Below are 13,607 nucleotides of genomic sequence, written 5' to 3' on the forward strand. Positions count from 1 at the left end.
ATTTATAACCGTACTAGACTTTAAATCTTTATATCCTTCTATCAAACTCCCACCGGTATTTTGCGCAATAAGGGATACACTTATGAACATCACTCAAGACAGCACGTTACAACCTGACATCCTCGAAATGGCACACCTGATCTGCTTTAACTCGTTCTTTAAATTCAACGGCATTACGTACCAACAACAACGGGGTGTACCTATGGGTAGCCCAGTCGCAGGAGACCTCTGTGAGCTTGTGGTCAGAAAACTGGAATCAGAAGTCATTTCTTCTCAACGCTCACATATCCTCCTTTACCAACGGTATATTGATGATATCCTTATATTATGGAAGGACATCCCAAATATCAGAGCCTTAGTGGACACCTTCAACGACAACCCATATGGATTAACACTAGAACTGGATCAAGCCCACCATACCCAAGCACACTTCTTGGACATTTACATCACTGTAGAAGAATCTTCCATCAATACGCAAGTCTATCACAAACCATCTACCGAACCTCTATATATACCCGCATTCTCCTGTGATCCTCCGCAGTACAAGATGGCAGCCTTTAAGGCGCTACTCAAAAGGGCACTCACGCATTCCTCCTCACAAGCTGCCTTCAACTCGGAAATGCGGCACATCAAGAATATAGCTAAACAACACGGATATCACAACATTGCACGCAAAAACAACTTTGAGGCACTACGGCTTCTTTCCACCCACACCCTTCCTTCCAATGGTTCCCCACCTAAATTTATACCGATCACCTACAATCCGGCACTGAAGACCATATACTACCAAATAGAGAAGAAAAAGGATATCCGCTTAGCTTTCAGGAGATGCCCAACGATTTTCGAGTGGCTTAGGAACGGAAAAGACGCTCCAGATAAAAACAGACTTCCGGGAATATACTCTATACCCATCGCCGACCACAGAGATAACAGCGAAGCCATCTACATCGGATCCACCAAACGCAACATACAGACGAGGATCAAAGAGCACAAAGCGGACATATTACACCATAGACAAAACACCGCCCTAGCAGTCTATTCATCCGATCAAGAAATAGAGCCTCTTTTCACCCGTGCCGCAATCATTCACCCCACGTTTCGACAAGATCACCTCAAATGGCTTGAAGCTATATACATCTTACTCAACACCCGCAGTAACACGCACTGCATCAATTTTAAAAAGGAGATCATCTTATCATCGGCTTGGGAAGCCTTTCTCAACAGATCCCTGACGTAGCGCTATACTCACATCGCGCAAGTCTAATATGACGACATCGGCTACACGCGACAGCGTTCCAGAATGCAAATTTTTTCTAAAATTTTGTCAAACAGAATTCCGTTACGCCTGACGAAGAACCAACGAGGTTCGAAAACGTTTGCGTTTTACAGAGAAAGAAGAGAGAAGCACACCGGTCAAAGGCACTAAAGTTGTTGATTTTCATTTATTCTTCATACTTTAATATAATAAAATACTGTGTAATGATATTCATATTACCTTCCGGCAATTTTTGCTGAACTTTAACGAAATCAGCCCCACACTATCAAAGATAAAAGGCAGCAAAAAATTAAAATAATCATTTAATATTTTTTTAGTATTTTATTTATAATTGAATTTAAATATAAAGTTTCTAACAAAAAAAAATCACATATTGCTTTATCTTACCTTATAATTGAGTTTTCCTTTACTTCCATCATTATAAAGCTTGATATCAAGAAAATTTTCTAGATATTTTTGTAATAATTTTATTTTTATAGAACCAATTCCATTTGCTCCATCTAATTTTACAGTTGGTAAATATTTTTTCTTGCTATCAACCTGTAAATAAATACTTTTTTAATAAAAATTTTATCTATTACAAATAGTTGTAAAAAATTAGATTATTAAAAAAAATTATATGCTGTCAAGCATTTCCTGCAGAAATATGGGAGCTAAATAATCATGTCCTATAAATATGACTACAGACACTAAAAGCCACCATGTATAGGAGCAGCATAATAATATAATGATGAAATGCAAATTAGTCCTAATGAAAAATTAAATTAATCATAAATAAAATAATACCATCCATTTCAAAAGAATAGAATATGCATTTTTGCACTTAAAAATATTAAAGTAAGAATGCAAACAAATCAGGCAAAAACTGTTTTATTTCAACCATACTAATTTGAATATGGTCATTCTTTGGTAGGATCCTCTTTGGTTTTAATTATAGCACATAGTCTTCAGAGCATGAATTCTACAAGGTGATGACAGTTGTCAGGAGTCACAAGGCTACAAGTAAGATGTACAGTACATTGTCTTTGAACTCCTTAAAAGTCTGGGATTTCAGTTTATTCATTCATTCATTCTGGAAATTGGGGATTCTGATGCCTTTATTTCATCCATTATAGTCAATCTGATCCATTTGTCTGGAGAATTTGCAGGCCAGAGTAAAACATGGATTTTTTTTGTCATTAAGCCAAGCAATGACTGGTGAAATCATATTAAAAAATGAATTTGACACTTCCAAAAAAGTTTTTTGATCAAGAGTGTTTTGAGGATTTCTTGGTAAATTTGACAATTCATGCTGGCATTGACAATGCATAATCCCTCTACCTCTTCAGCACTCATGCACCCATGCACCCTGTCAGTAAAGGAGATAGAGAACTTTATTTCATCCAAAAACAGAATATTGGACCACTGTTCAAATGTCGAGTGTTCTTTTGTTCATTGCAGTCATCTTTTTGCTGTGCAGAATTGAGTTGTGGTTTAATGCCAGAATATAGGATCAGAATCCCAGTTCTATTCTACATTGTGGTACTAGTGGATACATTATCTTGTGCTTTGTTCCATAGTTTGTGTGACCTGAGGGTCGGTACCTCTTTAGTACCTCATCAGGACTGACACCACCAGGTCCTGATTGACATGGAAGCCAAGATAGCGTGTTGATCCAGTCACGCAAGCTGCCGCGTGCACAGGTAATCAGATCCGGAATGGAGATGGGTTGAGAGACAACATACCGGAAGAATCACTCGGACACCAGTTTAACAACTAATAATGATTTAATTTCAACAAAAACATGATAAAATTTACATTTCATTAGATATTAGCTTTAAGAGGCCTATAGACAAAAGGGTCGCGACAGAGAGAGTTTACATGAGATTCACATGGTGATAAATACCTGTAGTTGAAGGATCTGGTTGTAGTCTTGATGCAGGAGAAGATGAGAACAGTTCTGGACAGTTCTAGTCAGCAAGGTAAATGTCCCTTTCCGGGAGTAGATTTGGTGTTGATGGAATCTCGAATTTGGGGTTTTGACAACAAAGTTATTCCAATTCAAAGGCAGTTCAGGTCTGAGTTGATAGTATAATCCATTTCAGAGACACAGAGTATCGGTCAAGAAACTGATGACAATTATCCTTAGGGTGGCAATTTCTTGTCTCGGGGAAAACGAAAACGGCAACTGACTCTTTGATTGTTAATTATACTATTAGAACAATATCACCTAGCCAAGAGATCAGCAGGTCATGGGAATGCATTGTTTTTGCTGTCGAGAAAGTGTAAGTGGAGGTTCTCTCAGGTAGTAGATGACATCAATTATTGAATAAGTATGACAACATCGATGACCAATTTTTGTTAAAAGTTGGATTCTCACATTTGCATAGCTCTGAAATTGACTTGAACTGTTTTGAATTGCAATATTAGCCAATGCACAATTGACCTTTTTTGTACTCTTTTTCTTGTAGCCAGAATTTTTTTGATTACTTCCCTCTGTTGTTTACATAAGCTTTGGCACTGATGATTGTGACATATTGAGGATTTTGACACTATCAACCTGCTTTCAACCTTCAGTAACTATATGTCTAACAGATTTTCTAGTCTTCACTGAAATGTCCTGCTTCTGATCCATTTTGGTCTTGCAACATATCCATCATATACTTTTCTGCTTATGTACTAACATACAAAGCATTAAAAATATTCTGTACAAATTCTCAGGACTATTAAGACTAAAACATCTGAATTTGCATTCTTATTCTAATGTATTGAAATGCAAAAGTATATATTCTATTTTTTTGGAAAAGATAGTATTATTTTATTTTCGATTAATTTAACTTTGTAAAGGATTAATTTGCTTTCATTACATCATTATGCTCATCTATGTGATAGTTTTTAGTGCCTCTGGTCATACAAATTATTTGTAATTCCTGTTATATCTGATAAAAATGGAATTGAAATCCTTTTTTAATGGAATTGTGCTATTCTGTATTATATTTGGATATTTTAATAATATATAAGCTTTAAAAAAGTATGTTATATCTTTTTCAGCACTAAATTCCTTTCATATACAATAGAGTGTTGAAATCAACAAATGAAGTTATTGTTAAATATTATATGACATCAATATGTACAAAGCATTGTGTTGTGGTAATGTCTGTAAATATTTTTCCTGTTATGTAATAAAAGGTTGGTAGCACTGCTGACTCCTCAGTGAACCGATGGTGATGGTAACTTTGTTTTACTCTTCCCTTTTTCAGCACTGACCTTATGTGAATTAAGTCAGAGTTATCTTTTGTGTAATCTTTGTTCCTTTGTCATGTAACCAGTTACATGAGTCTAACCAGTTTTCCTAATCTCCGAAAAGCAATATCCAGTCTAACAGAATCTACATAAAAAAAACATCTGAAGATATATAGTATATCGATTTTCCAGTAAAATGGGTTAAAAAAACATAAAATAATTTGAACAAAGATTTTATTAGTCTTTTTATAATTTTTTATAACAGTAAATAAAATAATTATATCTTTAACTATGTAAGTTAATTAATCATCATTAATTAAACCACAAAGAATCAAAAGATATGAAAATTTTCAAAAAAAGTACAATAATTTATTTTTTTTTTTTTTACATAATTGTATTGTAGATGTTAGGCTCAATGAGTGATTCACGTCGTGGCCATTTGTAAAAACAACCACAAAGCGAAATTCATGTCATGGCATTTGTAAAATGGCCACAATGCATTGTGGCTAACTCAAAACGACCACAAAGCAAAATTCGTGTCATGGCTTTCATATTTAACCACAATGCATTGTGGTGTTTAAGAAAAGCCATAATGCGTTCTGAATGTTAGCTGATGCAACCATGATTTGAAGGATAGGTTGTAACTTGTCAACGGATGCATTGCAAACACTTGGAGTTTGTATTGTGTTCATTCTTGACCAGTGCTGCCATTTCTAGAGTAATTACTCCTTTGTAGAGTAATTTCAACCTCTCAGAGTAATGTTTCGGGTAGTCCTGTATTTAAAGTAAATCTAGGGTAAAACTATCCTGTGTTCTGATGCTATTACTCATCCCACCACAAGTTTTGCTGGAAAAAGTTTTAGCCTAAAACCATTCTGATTTTCCCTATAACTGGAGGGTTTTAGGATAGGACAACAGAAGCTAAAGAAATAATGCAGATTGATGATAGGTACATGGGTGTACACTGTACAGTGATACCTTGATTTTTGTCAATAATCTGTCCGAAAACAATCGGCAAAATCCGAAACTGATGATAACTGAGGTATTACTGTATGTTACACCTGAGTAGGATTTCGCTTTTCTCAACCTCCATGTATCGAGCCATTGGCACTCTCCATATCAGATGTAAATTAATACCTCTAAAAATCCTAAGACATTTTAGTTATTAAAATTTGTAAAAACAATGAATTAAGAATTATTCTGATTATTATTTCACAATAATAGTACAGGGATCTGCGTCACAGAATCATTCATCTTATTTTTTTTTTATTCAAGCATGAGCTCGAGCTCGAAGAGTTTTCTCAATTTAGGATCATTTTCTCCAGTTGAAATTGATTCGAATGTTTTAGTTAGGATGCCTGATGTTGATAGAGGACACGCAGTCCCAGAAATGTTTTAGCTGTTGTTATGAGCATTAATCCATTGGGTCTCTATCAGTTAGGAAACAAGGAAGGTCTTCTTGATCAACTTTACGCTCGTAATGAATTTACAATTTCTGAGAGTAACTTTATTAACATTCAGGACGTATCCTCAACTTCATTGACACTTTGCTCAGCATCCACATTAACATCTGGAAGCAAGCAACAGATTATAATGTGTTACTGTAAAAGATACTGTATTAATAAAAAATGCAAATGTCACTCAAAGAACATAAAATGCAACTTGAAATATCACTAATCATTCTTGTAAAAATAAATAACTCTACAACATTCTTGATTCTCATAAAAAAAAACTGATTTAATAAAAGTTCCTGACAAAGTAATTATTTTTAGTAAATTAGTTGTTTGAAAATGTTGACATCTTGAGCACCACAACAGATTTTCACAAATGATTACATGTTGTTGAAAAGTAACCAAGTTACATTTCTGTATGTGGTGAATAATTTTGTTACCTGCTTATATAAGATGATTGAAGATAAATAAATCATAATGAAAAAGTAAGTTTTATTTTCTTATCATAACCTCGTTATTAGTTAACATCCAGAATGTGTGGTGGCTTTTAACCATAATAAATCCATCGCACAGTGATTTTTAACTTTAGCAACTAATTTTTATTTCATCGTGTGTAGTATATCAAGCACCTACAAGTATATGTAGTTAGACCTTTAACACTTTTTAGAAAAACAAAAGAAACAAATGTGTATTTTTCTCCATACACTTTATTTCTTTGATTGCTTTTAAGTATGAAAATTAAATTTCTAAAAAAAACTTGCAGAACTAATGTTGTTCAGTATTAAAAATTGTAATAAAAATGTTTTGAGGCTAAAATATATATTTTAAAGTTACAAACCACTGTGTGTCATATGATCTTCTATCATGGTTGCAGTATCTAACATTCAGAACACGTTATGGCTTTTCTTAAACACCACAATGTGTCGTGGTCAAATATCATGAAAGCCATGACACGAATTTCGCTTTGTGGTCATTATGAGTTAGCCACAATGCATTGTGGTCATTTTATAAATGCCACAACATGAATTTTGCTTTGTGGTTGTTTTTACAAAACAGCCATGAAGCAAAATTTGCGTCATGGCCATTTTGAAATGACCACAACGCATTGTGGTCTTTTTTTTGCTCAATGAGTGATTTCGGTCTTTGAGCCTAACATAGACAAACACGAAAATTCAAATTTTCATTCCTTTCTGACTTACAGAGAATAAATAAATTTTCAATTCTAAAACATTATGTTAACAATGAAATAAAATTAAAATTAAAAAAGTAAAACAAACCAGCTTTGCAGAGAGAAACACTTTTATTACTTTGATATATTCCCTAAATGCATTTTGCCAGATAACTTGGCCTCTTCAGTAGAGTTGTTTCTCAAGTTTACAATACAATTACATAAGATTGATATTTAATCTGACTCCATCATTTTAAATAGTTTATTTAGTACAATAATTTATGAAATACTTATGTATATAAAAAAATTTCAGAATTGCAATAATTAAAATACTAAAAATATGTGAAATATTAATTTTGTAGCTCTTCAGATCAGTTATTAGATGAATTTATACTTATTTTTAGGATACTTACAGAACTATCTTTTCTTAATTGGATGAAAGCATTTGATAATTTCTTATAATAACCATCTTCAGTATCTTCTCCATATTTGTTTTTAGTATTATAGCAGCAAACCATATAATGTAATTGTGGTGTAGTTAAAAGGCCTATTTTAAATATATATCATCATCAAAAATAATCTTAAAATAAGTTATAGAAATTTAAATTTTTAAACTATTACATATTTACCATAATCTCTCAATTTTCCATCCAAAATTTCTACACCCATTTTCACTGCTGCACAAAGATGTGGACTACTAAATCTTTTTCAACAAAATTTTTTAATATAGATTATTAACATTTAATAAGACTTAAATGTCAATTAATTATAATTTCATGCTTCTACATATGCTGAATTCTAAATTAAAATCGTTATTAGGTTCATATTTTTTATAATACCATAATAACCTTTAATTATTAATTATTTATCTATTAATTAAAATAAATAATTAAGTTTTTATAGATCATTGACTTGGGAATAGTTGGCTTTGCTAACATTGGCTCGACTGTTTGTAACTCAGCATGGGCATTCTTTGTACTATATTTGTACTGACAGTTGTCCAAGAACTCTGACACAAGATTTGTGTAAGTTCTGCACAAAACTCTATTGTCTCTTTCTGTTAGTTATTCTAGGATATATATTGGCAGATTCAGCCCTACCCTCTTCATTTGCATATGATGTCTCTAACTGACTTTGGAATGTCTCATAATGATGACTGTCAAAAGTGACTGTGATATCTCATATAGAAAACTTGCAAATGTGGCATCCTAGTTTCATTCATTGTTGAAAGCCTATAAATTTTACTGAGTGCAGTATTTTGCATGCTCCTCTTTGCTAAGATCTATTCAAAGTTAAAAAAACATATTTATAGCAAATACAGTAATTTATTGCTTACCTAAAAGTTATTTTTTTAAATGATTTGGCAGTGTCCAGATGTTAATGATAGGGCAGTGTATACTGAGTGGTTCATTTTAATCAATCCACTGGAATAATTTGAAAAATATGCATCCTGAAAAAGTTTCATTAAATCAAACATGTTAGATTTTAACACATTGCATCAAGATGGCAATGGAAAAAACAGAGTCAATTTCATTTTCTTAAATGAAAATCCCCATTATTTTATTGCATATGATGATTCTACATTTAAAAAAATTCAAACTTTTATCCAAAACATTTTTTCCTAAAAGATGCACTTATCAGAAGTTTGAACTTTTTGAAGAGCATTTGAACTTTTACACAGCCACATTGCATGCAGTCACAGCTGGACTGATTAAAATGAATCATCCCCTACATATCCAAATTAAAAACAAATATGACTGTATACAAAAAATATAAAATTATTTTTATAATATTAAAGAAAGAAATATATTATTATTTTTGACACCTATTTGTAAATCTATTTGGCAATTAAAAATTTTCAAGTTTTATTAGCATAACTTTAAATAAGTAATATGTTAATTCAATCCAATATAAAAACACAAGACAAAACTATGACTATTTCTAGTAGATTATCTACATTATTCAACCCGTAAAAAAATTTAATTAAAGCTCATTTTACATCTTTAAATCTCATATAATAAGAGTAAATTTTTATTGTTTATCTTTTTGAATAGATATTTACCTTGTGTCATGTGCAACAAATACTTGAGCTGGTTCTTTTATGTTAATATCAGCATCGCATATAATTTTATTCAGAGAAGTTGGTATATCTTCATCCCTGTATAAGAAATATTAATTATTTATTTTTTGAAATAGTATTTGTGTGTATATATAAACTTTTATAATTTATATAACTTATATATAAACTTACAAATAAACGACATGTTAGGTTAATTGATTAGAAATTAATATCTATTTAGGATCTCATTAATTGGTATATAAATTCAGAAATCCAAATTGTTCTACAGAATAGAAATCAGTTTATGAGTGTGAGATAAAAAATCAAAACAAGGTAGATCATCAAAAAGATTGTCAAAAACATTTGAAAAAAAAAAAAATATATCAGTTATATATTTTTTTATTGTATTTTTCTTTTCCTTTTTATATATTTTCCTTTTTTTTCAAATGTTTTTGACAATACAAAATGTCTTCTTCAGAACAGCTTCTAAATCAAATACAAAGTGTGTGCAAGAATGGAGATTTAAAAAAATTCAAATAAATTTGAATATTTTACGTACAAAATTACAATAAATCATCCAACACCTGTTGCTGAGAAAACATTTATTAAAGAAACATTAACATTTTCAACCTACTATGATAGGCCATCTTCAGATGTACCAGAAATTCGAACGTATTAACATTTAAACAGCAGAATATTCGAATGCTTTTTACATTTAAATTTAAACAAAATACTTTATACACCCTCTTTTTCTTCTTTTTTAATCATGTCTTTGTCATTTCTTAAAATACTGTATACATTAGGTGCTCTTTTGACAACCATTTTTGAATGCTTTCTGTTCAACACTTGCCTCATGGAGGACCCACATATATTCTTGAAAAATGCTTGCATAAATTTATTTCAGAGGAGCTATGTAACAATGCTCTAGTAGCACAAAATCCAACAAATGTAGTAAAAGAACTACAAGAATTAAATTTATTGGATGAAGAAGTTGGGACGATTATGGATTATGAAAACCTATACCCATTGTTGTAACGGTCGGGTGTAACTTGATCTGAGTGTCAGGTCAGGGGTGAAAATTCCTACATACTTTCGTGGTCGGGGAGCTGAGTTCTTGTGCAGTCGTCACCCCAGTCAGTTGTATCCGAGAGTGAATAAAGTTAATTGTTAATTAACTATGTGTTTTATGTGAAACAGTGTCGAAAACAAACTCGATATAAAATTGGCGACGAGGAATAATATACAGACTTGCCAGCAGAAATTACAATTCGATATAAAAAGCCAGAAATGTCGTTCCCAGGAACATCAACCAGTGGAGTTCGTTTCGAACCATTCAAGATGGACAGCCAGTGGAAAACTTACAAGGACCGCTTTAATTTTTGCTTGAAGGCAAACCAGATTGAAAATGACCAAGATAAGTGTGCTTTATTTTTTACTGTATGCGGTGAAACTTTATATGAACTTGTAGTCACACTCATAGCGCCGAAAGAAACGACACAAGTTAACTTCAATGAAGTAATTACTGCTCTTGATAGCCATTTTAACCCGAAACCTAGTGAAATTGTCGAATCGTTCAAATTTAACCAGAGGTCGCAAAAACCGGGAGAGAGTATCAACGACTATGTCGCGGAACTACGGAAAATTGCAATGAATTGCAACTTCGGCGCCTCACTAGAGCGTATGTTAAGAGATAGGCTAGTGGCAGGTTTAAGGGATAAAGGAATACAACACGTGTTATTGGCGAAAACGGACACTACTTATAAGGCCATTTTGGATGCAGCATTGGCAGCAGAGGCAGCGTCTAACGATGTTAGCCAGCTTGGGTCAGACGGAAACAACACCCAAGTGTATAACTTAAAGGCGGACTACAAGAGAAAGAATCAGCCGGCCATATTACGCTGTTTTCGATGCACCGGAAGTCATAACCCGAATAATTGCCGATTTGCTCAGGTAATCTGTAACTTCTGCAGAAACAAGGGACACATAGAAAAGGCGTGTATCACGAAACAAAAGAGTGGACAAAGAAAATTTGCAAACCAGGGAAGAAACCAAATTGGGGCACCACGGAAAGAGATATCCAGCCAGAGAGCCAAAGTACACCGAATTGAGGAACATAAAAATTTGATGTCTAACCAGGTCGAGGAATATACATCTCTATTCAAAATACAGGGAAGTAAGATACCACCCTTAAAAATCTTACTCAAGATTGAAAATATACCAATCCTGATGGAAATTGATTCAGGGGCTGGGTACACTGTAGTGAGCGAACAGACCTTAAAAGAAATCAAAATCCAGCGAGACAAGTTAGAGCCGGAAGAAGTCAAATTACAGACATGGACTGATCAGAATCTGGAGGTAGTGGGTACTACAATGGTGAGGGTACAATTTAAAGGAAAAATTAGGAATCTGCCATTGTTAGTAATTAAAGGAAATGGACCAGGACTTATTGGAAGAAATTGGTTTGAACCATTAGGAATCAGAATAGAGGGACTTTATCACCAACATGATGCAGACGATCTGATACAAGAATTCCAGCATTTATTCAATAATTCAGAAATGGGTCTATTTAGAGGCGAGGCAGTCAGTTTAGCGATAAATAAAGAAGCTAAGCCTATTTTTATGCGGGCAAGACAGGTTCCTTTTGCATTGAGAACAAAGGTAGAACAAGAGTTGAATCGACTTCATCAGTTAGGAGTTATAGAACCAGTTAGAACTTCTAAGTGGGCCACTCCTGTGGTACCCGTTGCAAAACCAGATGGAAGTGTACGTTTATGTGGAGATTACCGCTGCACTGTAAACAGAGAGGCAATAAAAGTAGATGTATACCCATTGCCGGCCATTAACGATATACTTGCTTCACTATCTGGTGGAAAGGTATTTGCCAAGCTTGATTTCAAGGAAGCGTACTTCCAATTTCCTGTGGACCAGGAGTCGTCTGAGATTCTGACTATCAACACATGCAAGGGGTTATACAGAATGAAAAGGTTACCATTTGGAGTGAGTAGTTGTCCAGCTATTTGCCAGAGAGAGATGGAAAAGATCGTAGGAGGTATTCCAGGGACAATTGTGATGATAGATGATATACTTGTCATGGGACTCAATGAAGAAGCCCTACATCAAAAGTTGAGGAAAATTCTTAACCGGATTTCAGAAGCTGGACTAAAACTAAACGAAAACAAATGCCTATTCAAGACTAACCAACTTAAATTTTTAGGATATTTGATAGATGCTCAGGGCGTTCGGCCCACACCGGAGAAAATTGCGGCGATCCAACAGGTTCCGGAACCGAAAAACAAACAAGAATTACAAGCATTTTTGGGATTTGTAAACTTCTATGATAGATTTTTGAAAGATAAAGCAACCGAAGCTGAACCCTTATATAGACTCCTTGATAAAAACAAACAATGGATCTGGAAAAAAGAACACAGCAAAGCATTCGTGAAAATAAAAAAGATGTTAACACCAGAAACATTATTAATCCATTATAATTTAAATAAACCAGTAGTATTATCCTGTGATGCTTCACCATATGGAGTGGGAGCAGTCCTTTCACACATATTACCAGATGGATCCGAAGCTCCTATATACTTTGCATCGAGGACACTTCACCCAGCAGAAAGAAATTATTCACAATTCGAGAGAGAAGTATTAGCTATAATCTTTGGCATTACAAAATTTCATAATTACCTAGCTGCCCGAAATTTTACTATATATACAGATTGTAAGCCAGTTGTGGGCCTTCTGAACCCTGCTAAACCAATTCCTGATTTAATCTCACCCAGAATGATTCGTTGGTGTTTAAGATTAGCAGCCTACTCATATAAGATTGAACATCGTCGGTCAGCAGAGATGACTAATGTCGATGCATTATCTCGTATACCAACTACTGTGGAAGACAAGACTATCCCTGAACCAGGAGAGATATTCCTTATATTTGAACAGCCAGAATTGCCCATCACATCTCAGGAAGTAAGCAGAGAAACAAACAAAGACTCAGTGTTAAAAAGAGTTGAACATGCAATCTTACACGGATGGCCACTGAGTAGTCCAGAAGAACTTATGCCTTTTTCTAGGCGAAAACTAGAACTTTCAATTCACCACGGTTGCATTTTATGGGGACAAAGAGTAGTTATCCCTAGAACCTTGCAACCACAGCTATTACAACTGTTACACTCCACACATGAGGGTATGTCTAGAATGAAAAGAACAGCCAGAAGCTATTTTTGGTGGCCTGAAATGGACTCCCAAATTGAAGAGACTGTATCGATGTGTAGAAAATGCCAAGAACAGAGGTCAAACCCAACCCCAGTTAAGGATACTCATTGGCCATCACCCTCGGGACCCTGGGACCGAGTACACATTGATCATGCAGGACCACACTATGGACATACATATTTTATTCTAGTGGATGCTTATTCGAAGTGGGTGGAG

The 13,607-nt window shown here is 33.9% G+C and overlaps 1 protein-coding gene across 2 annotated transcripts in view; it reads right to left on the reverse strand.

Moving 5' to 3' along the window:
• The window catches only part of nst (phosphoglucomutase 3-like protein nst), a 39,005-nt gene that overhangs the window by 16,392 nt on the left and 9,006 nt on the right, over positions 1-13,607 (reverse strand). For both annotated transcript variants that reach the window (XM_067282652.1, XM_067282651.1), the window contains 5 exons: positions 9,180-9,275; positions 7,747-7,820; positions 7,531-7,664; positions 1,664-1,816; positions 1,496-1,538 (listed from right to left, as the gene is read on the reverse strand). In XM_067282652.1, the coding sequence (XP_067138753.1) occupies positions 1,496-1,538; positions 1,664-1,816; positions 7,531-7,664; positions 7,747-7,820; positions 9,180-9,275 (500 nt within the window). The remainder of the gene's footprint in view (positions 1-1,495; positions 1,539-1,663; positions 1,817-7,530; positions 7,665-7,746; positions 7,821-9,179; positions 9,276-13,607) is intronic.

Source organism: Centruroides vittatus, unplaced genomic scaffold, assembly GCF_030686945.1.
Source record: "Centruroides vittatus isolate TY-2023 unplaced genomic scaffold, ASM3068694v2 contig_963, whole genome shotgun sequence".
In the NCBI taxonomy this organism is placed as follows: Eukaryota; Metazoa; Arthropoda; class Arachnida; order Scorpiones; family Buthidae; genus Centruroides; species Centruroides vittatus.